This window comes from Chanodichthys erythropterus, chromosome 2, assembly GCF_024489055.1.
Source record: "Chanodichthys erythropterus isolate Z2021 chromosome 2, ASM2448905v1, whole genome shotgun sequence".
Classification (NCBI taxonomy): Eukaryota; Metazoa; Chordata; class Actinopteri; order Cypriniformes; family Xenocyprididae; genus Chanodichthys; species Chanodichthys erythropterus.
In genome coordinates this window covers 33,974,794-33,989,863 of record NC_090222.1, presented here as the reverse complement: position 1 = coordinate 33,989,863, position 15,070 = coordinate 33,974,794, and the positions used below count along the sequence as shown (strand labels likewise).

General features: G+C 36.1%; 1 protein-coding gene across 3 annotated transcripts in view; it reads left to right on the top strand.

Moving 5' to 3' along the window:
• Window positions 1–5,289: 5,289 nt before the first annotated feature.
• The window catches only part of ncam3 (neural cell adhesion molecule 3), a 13,469-nt gene continuing 3,688 nt past the window's right edge, over window positions 5,290–15,070 (top strand). For 2 of the 3 annotated variants that reach the window (XM_067410766.1, XM_067410768.1), the window contains exons 1-13: window positions 5,290–5,397; window positions 6,314–6,385; window positions 7,850–8,047; window positions 8,143–8,325; window positions 8,980–9,123; window positions 9,207–9,324; window positions 10,054–10,208; window positions 10,926–11,059; window positions 11,354–11,471; window positions 11,684–11,851; window positions 12,229–12,348; window positions 14,154–14,281; window positions 14,379–14,544. In XM_067410766.1, the coding sequence (XP_067266867.1) occupies window positions 5,346–5,397; window positions 6,314–6,385; window positions 7,850–8,047; window positions 8,143–8,325; window positions 8,980–9,123; window positions 9,207–9,324; window positions 10,054–10,208; window positions 10,926–11,059; window positions 11,354–11,471; window positions 11,684–11,851; window positions 12,229–12,348; window positions 14,154–14,281; window positions 14,379–14,544 (1,756 nt within the window). In that variant the 5' untranslated portion in view covers window positions 5,290–5,345. The remainder of the gene's footprint in view (window positions 5,398–6,313; window positions 6,386–7,849; window positions 8,048–8,142; window positions 8,326–8,979; window positions 9,124–9,206; window positions 9,325–10,053; window positions 10,209–10,925; window positions 11,060–11,353; window positions 11,472–11,683; window positions 11,852–12,228; window positions 12,349–14,153; window positions 14,282–14,378; window positions 14,545–15,070) is intronic. The other variant, XM_067410767.1, reaches the window with a different exon arrangement.

Genomic DNA, 15,070 nt, shown 5'->3' with positions numbered 1-15,070 from the left:
TATTTCGCGACTCGCGAAAACATGCCCACGGGTACGTTTTCGTCATGAGAACTACAAAAATGTGAATATGTGAAAACTGACATCATGCGCATGCGTATTACCAAAGACTATAGAATAACACAAGACGTGTCATTCGTATTGTTTTAAATGGGAGAAAGTGTAACGGGCAATATGGCGGAATAAGTCCCGCCTTCTAAATAAGAGCCAATCGCCAACTGGTAAAGTCATCGCGTCACTTCAGCGGCCGTTAGAATCACCGGTTTCTATAGAAACTCAGAAGAGATGCGCATTTAGGTCTGCGCATGCGCATTAGCTTGATCCAGCCTGAAAAATACCGTTTTTTTGTCATGATTCGAGCGTTTAGAAACTAAATTTATGAGCCAGTTGTTGTTAGATTTCATTGGTGATTTGAAATATGAAATTTAATCGTAAGGTTGGCGAACAGTTTTGGAGAATTTCATGTTTCCCCATTCAAAGAGATTGTATGATGCCCAGGATGCCCTAGAGGCGTTTCAAAGATGGCCTCCGAGTGAAATGACTTGTCTTAAAGGGACTTTGGTATTACATGTTCAGGCTATAGTCGCATAGTGTTTCTTTACACAGTGGCACATGCCAACTTCTGGTCTGGCAACAGAATACAGTGTTTTTAGACATTTTCTCTAATATAAGTGAACAGTGTTGTGGTCTGTACGTGAAAAATGCAAAGGAAAAACTTTTCCATTTTTAGTGCATCGTTGTTGTGTAAACATACCCTATAATAACCCTAGTGTGAAAAACAGACTGAAATGATGTTATTCACTGATAGTCTTCCCCACAATATTTCCAATGAGAAGCAATCTGTATTTTAACAACTACTTTATTTTGGATCCCAAAATGGCCAATTTCCAGGATGTTCACACTCGGGGGGGATGAGGCTTTTTATTTTGAAAGATAAGGATTAAATTTTCCCTACCTTTGACTTTGAAGATAAGGTCTTGCATCATGGCTTCTACATGCTTGAGTGCTCTGTGCAGTGATTGATGTTGTTTTTATTTTATTTCCAGTTAAATAAACCATTACCACCAGATAAACCCATTTAGACTGCACTCAATGAATCACTGCCAAAAAGCAGACGTGCCCCACAGCAGAGCATTAGAAAACTTCCTTCATAGGTCATAGAGTAATTGCAGATGTGTATACACAGAAAAGTAGACATGTTCATATTCACATCAATTGAAATTTCATGTCAACCTTTAGAGAGCGTTCTGATTGATATGACATTTTCTCTGGCCTTGAAAGTCAGAGCTCATATAGGCAATAAACTTGTCATTTCAGCACACTTATCAGTCATGTTATCTACACCATGACTTTCCTTCAATCTTCAGGGAAAGTTACTTTTATCAATTTACCTGGATGATTCCATGACCTTTGTGCTGCTAATGTACACCATATAAACTAATAAAGCCTCTGTATTTGCTTTGAGTTTGAAGCAATTTTCACTCAGAAATCGCTAGTATATTTCACAAATAATTACAGAGAAATAGCAAGTAACTTCAGTAAGACAGACTGAAATATTATTTATATTATATTATTATTACTATTATTACTTATAAAACATACTAGTATGTTTACAGTAACATACAGTCTTTGTTTTAGTTTTTAGAAGTGCGACAAAATGATTAGATGTTTTGTATTAATGAGTTCATTAAATGAATTAGTCAAGTTAGCCAAAAATTCAGTCGTGATAAGTGAGGGCGCATCCCACTGAGCTGAAACAACGGCTATTGTTTTCTGCACGCAAACGTGCTGAACTCTAATGTATTAGAGCAGGTGAAATAAACTACTGACGTGAATTGTTCTGGTAAAGACAAAAATAACCTTTTGTTTGTTTTATTAACCATCTCTTCTGGTGATTACACTACTATGATACGTGACTGTAATCATTGCATTCTCCAGGAAGACATGCTTGCGTTTGGATGAAGACTTTCATCATTGTAACACATTGTAACCCACAGAATTTTTTTTTTTTTTTTTTTTTTTTTTTGAATGCAATTTTTTTGGTCACAATACAATATTCTCATAATTTCACTGGTGTTATTTCATATTGTCATAACATGACATTACATCAAGTAGACTATTTGGATTTTACCGCACTTATTAATCCAATAAGCAAAATATGACAGAATTTCAAAAATGGAATTCACAAAAATTGTGTTTTAATTTAAAAGTGTCTTGTACTAAATGTTTCAAACCTTGAGAAAACAAATTTGAGTAAATGGAGTAGTTAATCTCTAGTTACTTAGTCCTTTGTGATGGTTTGTGATAAATATTGTGATAAATATTGCACATAAAAAATAACAGTAGAAGCCGATTTTTATGGAAGTCCATTTCTTCCACATAAGAAAAAACTTTTTGTAAATCGTAATTATGATACAAATGCTCAAAATGATAACATACTAAGTCAAAATTTCGATTTACAGGTCATACTTAAAGGTGCAATGTGTAAATTTTAGCGGCAACTAATGGCACACACCCCTCGCACCCCTCCCTTTGGCCAAAGCGACTGAGACAGCAGAGAGTACATTAGCCGAAGCTATGAGGTTTGTTCTCAAGGCCCCGATATACTTCAAACTAAGTTCTTTTTCGTTCTTCGTTTAGGGGTAAAACGAACTTCGAAATGCATGACCAGCGATATACTGTAATCGAACATCTGACGCCGCCCACGCTGCTGAGAGCGATGGTTAGATGAATATGTATACTTGCTGTACACTATCTTCTCAGTAATAAAATAAACACAACAAAAATAAAAAAAAAACAGCAAGAATTTTTTATAGAAAGCATAAGAAAATTGTCTGATCATAACATGGGTATGTTAGCACGAGCTCTGCAAATTAGCACTCCATTCACGTCACGTTTATTTATATAGCATATAGAAGATGCTTATTCAATAGATTGCAGTTTTACAGCATCAAACACGAAAAAAAGTGTCAGTGCCTCATTTCATCAGAAGCACAACTTCATTTTGTACTATAAAGCGGCTATCCGGTGTGTTCATGTTTTCAGCCACGGAGATTTTACCTCAACGAACTCAACGATCTGTAGAGCAGTTTAGGTAACTGTAGAATCATATGACATACTAAGTCATAATTATGACTTTTTATATCATTTCGAATCACAAGCCAGTTGGTCATAATCGCGACCACAAATTCAAAATTATGACTTATGGTGCGCTCAAGTCATGTCGGAAGCTGAACACACATGAACGCCACCACAATGTCGTAAATACGAGTGGGAAGCTCGGGATTTTCTTTAAGCCCCGATCTGTACGAGTTAGGGGCGTGTCAGTGAGAAACATGGCAAAATACCACAATATTATAGGTATTTAACAGTAACATTGTCAGGCTTTTCTATTTACAACGAAGTAAGCTGATTACCAGCAAAAAAATACAATTAGCATCATAATATAAAAATGTAATATGTAACAATAAAGTTTACAATGGCTTCATAAATTAAATAAAAACATAAAAAAGCAACATACAACCAATGCACGTTCTTTGCTCTACATTTTGAAAAAGTAGAAGTGTTGTTATTTTGTGTAATTAATTTAGAGAAGGCACACCGCCATCATACTCTGATGAAAGTGACTTGAACACACCTATGGTCGTACAAACGACTTCCCACCTCGTAAATAAGAACTTCCCATGAGGACTTGAATGCACCATTAGTATGTCATAATTATAATAACATTAAAATGTCGAAATTAAGTAATAATTTTGACTTTGTACTAGGCCTGTCATAATTATGACTTTTATGTGAAGACAAATAGGGCTAATTAATAATTTTAAGTCACAATTTCTACTTTTTATATGATAAATATGATGTCAAATGTAATTTCTTATTTCGAATTTTATGTCATATTAGCCAAAGACTAAGGGACTTTGTACAAAGACTATTGAATAACACAAGACGTGTCACTAGTATTGTTTTGAATGGGAGAAAGTTTAACGCGCAATATGGCGGAATAAGTCCCGCCTTCTAAATAAGAGCCAATCGCCGACTGGTAAAGTCATCGCGTCACTGAAGCGGCCGTTAGAATCACCGGTTTCTATAGCAACAGTCAGACGAGCGCCTCCGAAGAGACGCGCATTTAGGTCTGCGCATGCGCATTAGCTTGATTCAGACTGAAAAATACAGTTTGTCGAGCGTTTAGAAACTAAATTTATGAGCCGGTTGTTGTTAGATTTCATTGGTGATTTCAAATATGAAATTTAATCGTAAGGTTGGTGAACGGTTTTGGAGAATTTGATGTTTCCCCATTCAAAGAGATTGCATGATGCCCAGGATGCCCGAGAGGCGTTTCAAAGATGGCCGCCGAGTGAAGTGACTTGTCTTAAAGGGACTTTGTATTAGCCTTCAATTTACCAAAGCATGTTTTTTTTCGTATATGTTAGGGTTAGTTACTTATTTTTTTAAGTGAAAACATTGGTGTTTTTCTCTCGCGATTGTAGTTCTGTTGTTTTTCAACTCCGGTTTGAATGTCGGCGGCTCGGCGCATTCGCGTTTTCTCTCGGTTCATCGCCCTTTTTCTCACGCTAGTCGTCGGGAGTAGTGGAAGTGTAAACTCCGTAGTGCAGTTCGAGCGGAGTGGTTACAGACGCTTTGAGTGCAAAGGGGAAGTCGCTCCATTCCACTCATATACGGAATTCCAGACCGGGTTTCAATGTCTGCTTTGTTTGGCGACATATGCTAAGTAAGGCGCAATTTACCGACATTTTCGTGACATTTACGTTTATCTGCTTGTTTATATAAATGTATAAAAGAAATATTAGACTTGTAATGTTTCTGTAAATAATTTTGTACAACAGCAAACCTGAATAGCATAGGCCTAAATCATAAAACGCTAAGACAACATTTTTAATGTAAGAAATAAAAATTATTCGTATATTCATGTTTATTATATATTACTTAAGGATAATAATTATGGACATTTATTACATTTTTCTCACGTTATTTAGTAATATGTGTGAGCACATGTTTTTCTTTATCTTCCGAATGTTTCTAATCATCCTCAATAAAATACAAGATCGTGAGATAAAATATCTTCCTCCATCGAGTGTCAGGGGACAGCAGGGCTCGTTTCATCCGGTGCGCAGGAGGGGAGGGCCGCTGGCGTCGGGGCGGCTGGAGCGCGTCTCAGCATCCCTGCACTGCATCATCTGAATAAAGAATCGGGAGGAGGGAGTTTTGGGGTCAGATCCTCCAGATAACCAGGTTCCTGTCTGTCTCTGTCATAGCATATAAAATCATGGGGTACTTGTTAACTGTCAGACTCCAAGAGAGGTGCGCAGGAAGAGAAGACTGCAACCATGACTTTACTCAGAATCTGTGGACTCCTCCTTGTATGCTCGAGACTAATAGGTGAGCTGGGATTTACTTTCCTTTAAGTGTAATTTAATTTCTCTGTTATATATTGGCTTGCTTTTTAGAGACAGTGGGGTCTAAAAGTGTGAGAACCTATTTAAATTTTAAGTAAAGCAAGTATTAATATTAAAATGTATTTATGTTAATATTGTTTTGCTGACAGTATTAGTTGCATTGGAAATTTTATATTGAATCAGAAAACATTTAATATAAATTAAATTTTCAGACATTTGTATATAAATGTAGCTAGCTATTTATCTTGTTAGTTGTCCTTATCTCCTTTTAAATTTATTTATTACTTTGACTATTTACTGTTTTTTAACTGATGCCATTTTCTCTTGCCATGGAAATTGCAATACATTTAACACATGATTTTTTCAACAATTAAATATCAAATGGTAACACTTTACAATAAGGTTCATTTGTTAACATTAGTTAACTACTTTAGGTACTTTAAGCATTTATTAATCTTAATGTTAATTTTAGCATTTACTAATATATATATATATATATATATATATATATATATATATATATATATATATATATATATATATATATATACGCAGATAAATGTACTTACAGTATTACTTTCTCTTGTGAAGGAGAGATGTTGCCCTTTGAAAAGAAAACCATTATTGTTGCTCTGTTCTTTGTAGCGGGATGTCTTTGATCACCCATACAGGAAGAAATATTGCTTTGTAAGGGAAGCCGGTCATTTCCAGTGTCCTTTTACCCTTTTCCTCGCTGTCTGTCCTATATTAGAAGCAGAGCTATTTGTGGTAGTGATGCAGTAAAACAAAACAAAAAATATCAGCATTGCCAGCTGACTTATTTATTATGCTATGTTTACTCATGTACAGGGTAAAAGTTATTGTTCATAATTTGTGGAATGTGTTTCCTTTCATTTCAGATGCTAAATTAGACATCATCACTAAAGACCCAGATGTGGAGGTGGGAAGCCAAGTTCTGCTCTTGTGCAAAGGTTGGTGTGTTTAGTTGTAAAAACTGAATAATAGACTCAAAAATGGCCCCAAATTATATCTGGACACACTTACAATTGTCTCGATGACTTACAAAATATCAAACTAAGTGCAAACAAATGATGTTGTTTTGGGAACTTAAACTAATCTAAAACTATTTTCTGAATATAGATCAGTTCTCCTCAAGTGTCAACAATACTTTTTCATTTTGTATTCATTCATTTTCTATTGCTTCAAAAAAACTGCCACTTGGTTTGATGTTTTGTTATCTAATGCACTGATTTTAATACATTTAGCAACAGTTTACTTGAAGGGGGAAGTTTTTATGCATGTTTATGACAATTGTCATTAAGTGTCATTCGCTCAATTATGTCATTTTTAATGCAAAGATAACATTGTTTGAGATGTCTTTGTTACGACAACTTGACATAAACCAATACATCATAACCTGTCAGTGTCTTTGTCGTGACAACTTGACATTATTTAGCTTTGGGTTAACATTACATTAAACTGTCTTTTGTCACTGTCATTGTTCTGTCATGAGACCATTATAATAGTGTCATGAATATTTTTCTGACCACTTTTTTTCAGTGGTACAAATTGAACTTGTCATTAAAATGTCATTAAGTGTTAATACTATGTCAAATAATTTTATAACAGCGTCATGAATATTTTTCATTTCATGTTATTTTTTTAAGTTTCCTCCAACAGAAGGTCAGATAATAGACAATTTCAAATTTCTTAAAAAAGATGACACTGTTATAAAATAATGGTAACACTTTATTTTAGGGTCTTTTAACTTGTTGCTTATTACTATTAGCATGCATATTACTACAATATTGGATATTTATTAGTACTCATTAAGCACATATTAATGCCTTATTCTGCATGAGCTTATTCCACGTTCTTAATCCTACCCAATACCTAAACTTAACAATTAACTATATTTATAAGTTGTAAATTAGGAGTTTATTGAGGGAAAAGTCATAGTTAATAGTTTATATATGTGTTCCCTATAGTGTTACCAAAATAATGTAATGTAATGTTAACCCATAAAGCAAAGTAGTTACTTAAGTTTGATAATTAATCTGCTATGTCATGTTTGCAACAGGTTATGTTTTCTTGGTAATGTCAAGTTGTCGTAACAAAGACATCTCAAACAATGTCATCTTTGAATTAAAAATTACATAATTGAGCGAATTATACTTAATGACAGTTGTCATAAACAGGCATAAAACTTCTGTGTCATGTCATGATTATGAAAGTGTCATGTCAATCTTATGCACACCCCTTCAAGTAAAGTGTCACTATACATTTTCATGTGTCCAAATATTTTGGGGGCCTCTATATATCATATAACAGTCTGTAGATTTCAGATTTAATGTTGCTGAATAACATAAAATAACCAAGAAGGTATTGTTTTCTATTCTTTTCTGTCTTTCCATATGCTCTATTGTGCGGATCAGTCGACTCAGAGGGAGAGATCAGTTGGTTGAAAGATGATGAAGACGTTGATATAGATCGCCATGAAGTCAAGAAAACGGATGAGTCTTCGAGTGCACTGACCTTGAAGAACGTTGAGTTAAGTGACAGTGGTACTTATACCTGTCTGTTTGAAAATGAACACGGCACAAAGAGGACAAACTACCAGCTTTATGTCTACCGTAGGTTCTGTTTCTTGTTCCTGAAGACATTTATTTTTCTGTCAAGCTGTTAATCTTTATAATGATTCTCACGTAAAATTCTGTCCTGCAATTAGAAGCGCTAGACTTTGGCCACACACGGACGTACCATGAATTCCTGATGAACCAGACAGTGACCATTCCCTGCCTGGTCTCTGGCAAACCCGAGGTGGAGGTCTTCTGGTATCGGAACAATCGCATCGTGAATGATGACGGTAGGGGGGGTGGCGATGCTGCAGGTTCTTCCAATTTTTTATGTGGTATGGGGGTCTCCTCACCTTCCTAGCTCAATGTGATGCCTGCAGTTGGCAGAATGGCAGGATGGCGATGGTGGACGAGTCAGCGATGGGGTGGGAGGGGCCTATGCATTTGTTTTCTGACCGATTTGCTACCAAATCGAGAGATGTTTCTCGCTAGTAGTCGGGAAACATCGGTGAACAGTTTGGTTTCGTGTTTTTTCTTCCTGTCTGATGGTGAGAATGAGGCCGTAAGAAAGAGCTCAAAAACATTCAGTCCTGCCCCATTTCAAGTAAACGCCACCATTGACAACCTTAGAGGAACAGTTCACCCCAAAATAGAAAGTCAGTCATTATTTGCTCACCTTCACACAGATAGAGATTCAGTTTCCTTTGTATGTGTTTGGACATCTTCTTGCTCATTTTACAATGCTTTCAAAGTGAAATGTATCTCTAAATGTTGGTATTTTATGGCATCTAGTTTTTCAAGAATATAGGTAGAGGCATTTTTCCCCCTAGTGAGCCTCTGTTGCTAAAAAATGACAGAATTTTTATTTTGGGGTGAGCTGGCCTTTTAAGAGTGTGCATGTGGGCTTTTAAAGGCATCGTCTCATGAATATAAAGTAATGAGATTGCATCTTTGACACTGCTCAGGCTCTACCTTCCCTCTTTGCACAGGCCGAGGTAGTCTCAGAATCATGCCAGATAGATCCCTGCATATTGAGAGAATTCAGCAGGAAGACCGTGGAACCTACACCTGTGAAGGCAAGATCAAGGGACGCCCCATAACCAGGAATCTCCAGATCTCCGTTGTTGTTAATGGTGAGGACAAAGAAGAACTAATCGTGTTTGTTCTTAGTGTGGCCAGAGTGATTATGTCCTCTAAAAAATATTCCGTTCTCCAGAGCCACCGACCGTACTGATTCATGAGGAGAGAAAGAGTGTTCATGCCGGACCCAATACCAGTGTGTCTATAGTCTGCCTGGTCAAAGGAACACCCACTCCAAATATTTCATGGATACTGTATGTACATCATCAGAAAATGCTATATTTCCTTCATGCTTTTTATAACCGTGAATCGTCCATGGCTCTCTTTCAAAACCTAGTGGGCTTCCTACATAGGCATTCTGAAACAAGTAGTAAAAAGCATTAGAAAAATGTCTAGTTAAAGTGTTTCAGAAAAAAAACAAATTCCATTAACAATATAAGAACATTATTAAAGACCAGACAACATTGATCGAACGTTATATTAATGTTACTGAAAGAACGTTTGTTTATAACTTTGAGAACCTTGCCAGAATTTCATACATATTGTTAATGCAATGCAAAGTAATGCTTTTTTGAAAAGAATAGAAAAGAATACATAAATAAGATGATACAGTGGACAAAAGCAAGAGAAATGCTAAATACAAATAGACTCATAATTAATTCAATAATGAAAAGTACTGATATGGAATAGTTCAATTTAATAAAAAAAAAAAGAACTGTTTTACCCATAAGCATTGCTATGATTTTTAGACTATCATGTTGTTAGTTTAGCAGCATGTTAGTGTTAAACTCTATTGAAATCAAGGCAAGGCAGCTCACTAGGTTTTGGAACAGAGCCTGTTTGTGTTTATTTATATGTTTAGTCTCCAACTGTTTTTGTACATTTGGAGTTTCATTTTGTTTCTTAGATCTCCTTCCATTCATATATTTGTGTTGTATTAATGAACAACAGTGGCAAAAAGATTTCTGCATCTCATCCCTCAGCCCTTCCTCCTCTGACGAATCCCGTATCAAATTCAACACCGATAAGAGTGAGCTCACCATCTCTGCAGTGACCAGGAGCGATTATGGAGAGTATGTCTGCACGGCTACCAATAAGATCGGGGAAAACACCGCCACATTTGTTCTGGATGTCTCAGGTGAGACAAGGTCCTCCCTAGAAAAATCAAAACCTTGAATGAAGTGATGTGTTTGTATTTAGCTGAAAGCATAGAAGCATCGAAAGAGGGCAGTTGGTCTGCATAATCTGTTTTTAGTCAATACCAAAGTTCAACATGATATCAAAATAGTGAATTTAATGGATTTTTCAGGTATGTATGGCCAGTAAGCTCTGTCAATTAGCCTGTATGTGTTGTAAAATGACAAATAATGCTCTTTTTGGATGGCAACACACATTTTTATGATCCAGTCAATCAATTCCTGATGGATAAAATCAAGACCAGCTTTATCTTTTCTGTCTGAATATCTTGTTCACTTTAAATGTCAAATGGGTTGTAAATGGTGCTTCATGCTGCAAATTTGTGTGCTGTTTGTTTTTTCTCTACTTTATTTCCTTTTCTTGGAAATTTTGTTTAGCCAAAGATTTATTCCAAGGAAACTTTTTTTTCTCTTGAAGTCAGGTGTTTACTACAGTTACAAACACAGATATGGGGAATTTGATCCCATGCAAGCATCACGTTGACACTCTCCAATGGGCCAGACCCAAACAAAACACTTTTAGGATAATGGAAATATTAAAATAGATTTATATACACAAATGCATATCTGCAATAGTTGGCTCAATATGTATTTCGATACTTTATGGTTTAGATTTTGAATTTAATTTAATTTTTGCTTGTCCTATTGATCATTTTCAGAGCGTCCAATTATAGACTTGGTTCCAAGTAAGCTGACCATTATTCCAGGAGAATCTGGATCTGTGGTCTGCAATGCCACAGGACATCCAACTCCAACCATAAAGTGGGTCAGGAAGGCTACCCAAGAACAAATGGTGAGAAACATCTAAATAGCTCAATTTTTTATTGTTGTTTGCAATTAAAAACAAAACAGAAATTATTACTTACCTTTGGAAATATGTTTAAGATGATCAAATCTTGCCTTAAACCAGTGGGAATACATGGGAAATGGATTATAATTGGATTATAATTTTCTCTGATGGTGGTGACAGTGAGGAGGGATTCTGTATCTCCAGGAAGTTTGACCCACGTACTCTTTTTTCTTCGGTCTTAATTACTTCTTCCTGTGTCTTATTGTCTTTCCTGTTTGCACGAACGTGTGTGGGCAGACGAGTGTGGAGGGATCTGAGCTGATTTTTGTAAATGTAATGCCCTCTGATGGTGGTTTGTACTCCTGCATGGCCAGCAACCCGGTGGGCACAACCATTGAGGACTTCCAGCTGATAAGTAAGGTTCTTGTAGTGGCTTCAGGAATTTGAGCTCCAAAATAAGTCTGTCTTCATCATATAATGTATATTAAGTAAATAATTTATCTTATGCATCCTTGAGGATTACAACAGTTCTTTGTCATCATGCATAACATTTTGGTTTGTTAATAGTTATTTCTGCATAAACTTCCCATATTGCTTCTCTAACAACTTCTCTTCCTCTCTCACAAGCCTGGCCTGGAGCACCTGCTCAGTTCAGTGTGGCGGCAGGGTCCTCATCTTCTGTCCTCCTCCAGACTGTCTCAGTGCAGGACGGAGGGTCCTCTATTACCCAGTACATCCTTCAGTGGAAGAAACCGTCCGATGAAAACTGGGGTCAAAGTGTCGTCAAGCCCACAAGTAAATAAGTAACTATGAGTGTGGTTTAGGTTTCGATGATCCACTTCTACTAACTATAATTAACTTTGCAACTACATATCATCTAACTCTCATTAGAAAATCAGTTTAGGTGTTAGGGTTTGAGAAGGTAGAATAAGTTGACATGTAGTTGGAAAGTTACTTATAGTCAGTAGATTGTCTAGTGGGAGACCAATAAATTAAAGTGTTAAGCAGACAGTCTACTAATACTCTAATGAACGTTATCTGACATGTAGCTGTAAAGTTACTTATAGTTAGTAGAATGTCTAAAGTGGACCATCGAAATAAAGCATTACCGTGGTTTATATTTTGATGCTTTTGTAAATTCAAATGTGTGATGTAAATACTTACATTTGTAGATCCCCTGGTGATCACGGGCCTTGAGCCGTACACAGAGTACTCAGTTCGTTTTGCGGCCAAAAACTCACATTACCAGGGGAACTTCTCCACTGAACACAGGATCTTCACACAGTCTGAACGTGAGTATCAGCAGGATTCTCCCCTGTCTATTCACTTTATCTGCTGCTTATTCCACCATTTTTGATGTTGAAAAACTATTATGAATATTGTTATGTAAGCCATTGGCAGCCCAAACAGAATCTGCAGCTAAGTAGTAAATATATCCTGTGGTGTGATATACTAAAACATATTAAACAGCATATATATATATATATATATATATATTTATATATATATAGTACTCTCAGCTCCATTTAACACATTTACCATGTTTAAATCCAATGCAGATTTTCAAAAAAATCAGTGGAGAAAATGTTCAAAAAAAAAAAGCTGTATATTCAGTCTGGGTGTGGCCAATGGTCTACAATCCCAACATCAATTTTTAATAATAATAAGACATTTTATTGCAGTTGATTTCATTTCATGCTGTCATTCTTGTTCTTATTTGCTCATCACATGTGTTCATGATTTGCTTTCGCTGCCCATTCTTTCTCTAATTGCCACCTGAATGATCATTCCTGCTTGATGATGACCATTCTCCATGCATTACAACCTGCTCCTGGTCCCGGGGCCCGTCCATTGCCTTATTCTGACCTTCCGTTGTAGATGGTAAATCAAAATTTTGAATGCATACATCTCCAGTTGATAGGCTAAAATACAAACCTAATTGTTTACTGTGATATAGAAGTGTGAGTTGAAATGAGTTAACCTACATGTTTTCAATGCTGAAGAAAGCAGAAAATTTTTTGAAAATTGCTACTTCAGATTTCCTTCAGCATGAAATCAATGTTGGTTTGCTGATCTCACACATCTATACTGTAGTGAATGATTTTGGAGCTTATCCACTGGATTGTCAGTTACTTAAGTGTGACACTGACATTCACACTGATTTTAATGTGCTTTTTATTTGCCCATTGACTAGTTTGTGAATATTACACACATTTCCTTTAAATTTAAGTAAAAAAAAAAAAACAGTATGAGAGTTGTAACGCTTGATTCATTTCTGAGAATCAGTTCACACTGTCCATTTCAGTTAAATGGTTCAAAACTCTGATTCAGTGATTCATTCTTCACGCTAGTCTTCCTTGTGTTTATAAGTGAAATAGTATGGAAAACATGCATTTGCTATTTTTGACTAGATTTTTACTGTATTTAAGTTGCCTAGGAGCAATAAATATCAGAATATACACTACTGTTCAAAAGTTTGGGGTCATTATGATTTTTTTTTTTTTTTTTTTTTTAAAGAAAAATGAATACTTTTATTCAGCTGCATTAGGATGCATTAAATTGGTCAGAAGTGACAGTAAAACAAATAAATGCTGTTCTTCTGAAAATTCTATTCACCTAAGAATACAGAAAAAAATTGTTTCGTGGTTTCCACAAAACTATTAGGCAGCAAAAATGGTTTTCAACATTAATAATTAGAAGAAATGTTTCTTAAGCAGAAAATCAGTATATTAGAATGATGTGACAATGAAGACTGGAGTAATGATGCTGAAAATTCAGCTTTGCAATACAGGAATAAATTACATTTTAAAATATATTCAAATAGAAAACAGTTATTTTAAATTGTAACAATACTTCACAATATTACTATTTTTACTGTATTTTTTGATCAAATGATTGCAGCTTTGGTGAGCAGAAGAGACTTACAAAAACATTTTTAAAAAAATCTTACCAACCTAAAATTTAAAATGGTAGTGTATATCAAAAGTCATCAAAATAAGGTTGAAAATACCACGATCGTAATCCACTCGCCCTAAGATCACCTGTTACACTGTTTCTTTGTTCCTCCTATCTCATGTTTCTTCTTTCCCTCATTTAGGGGAACCCGACAGCCCCATTCTTTATCTGAGCGAGAAAAAGTTGGAGAAGAACTCAGTCTCCATCCCCATTAAACAGCTGAAAGACGGAGGCTCTCCCATCCAACACTATGTTGTGCGCTACAAAGGGGTCAGTCCGAAGTCCAGCCGAATCACTTTTTCTTATCTTTCTGTTTTTTTTTTTTTATTATGACTTACACCAGTGTAAAATGTCCCATTTCGAATAGAACCAGGAGGATGACGAATGGACTGAAAATGAATTTCCTGGAAACTCCAGCAGAATCCAGCTGAATGGTCTCCAGTACAATGCTGAATATCAAATGGAAGTTTATGCAGTAAACCACAACGGCTCCTCCAGCCCTGCCAAAATTAACTTCACCGTCCCACAACCTGGTAGGTCTGATTAGAGCAAATCAAATATTATTATGTATTGGCACTTTTCCACTGCGTGGTACTACTCGGCTCAGCTCGGTACGGCACGTCTCGGCTCGCTTTACATTCGGTTTGCTTTTCCACTGCAGTTTAGCACCGCTTCAAAGTGGGTGAGATTATAGACTGAGTATAGTTGTGTCACCTCTACTGCCTTGGATCATCTCCTAGTCTACCAATGAGTTTGCACCTCATCTACTGACCACAATACAGCCCTTTCTTTTTTCAAGTTGCGTGCGACAGTCGTTTAAAGCAAGTCATTTCACAAACAAATGATATTGCAGTGACCGTTACTGACTATTTAAATCTAGCAGGTTTGGTGTCTCATGTTTCAAATCAAATGACGCTGGTAGTGACGATTCTCTCTGACCTCTGCAGTGTTTACACGTCACATTTAGTATTGGTACTGTACACTTGGAACCCCCACCAAGGTGGGACTATTTAAGCGAGTCGTACCCTTCCGTTCCAAGCCATCCTATGCCACCGCAGT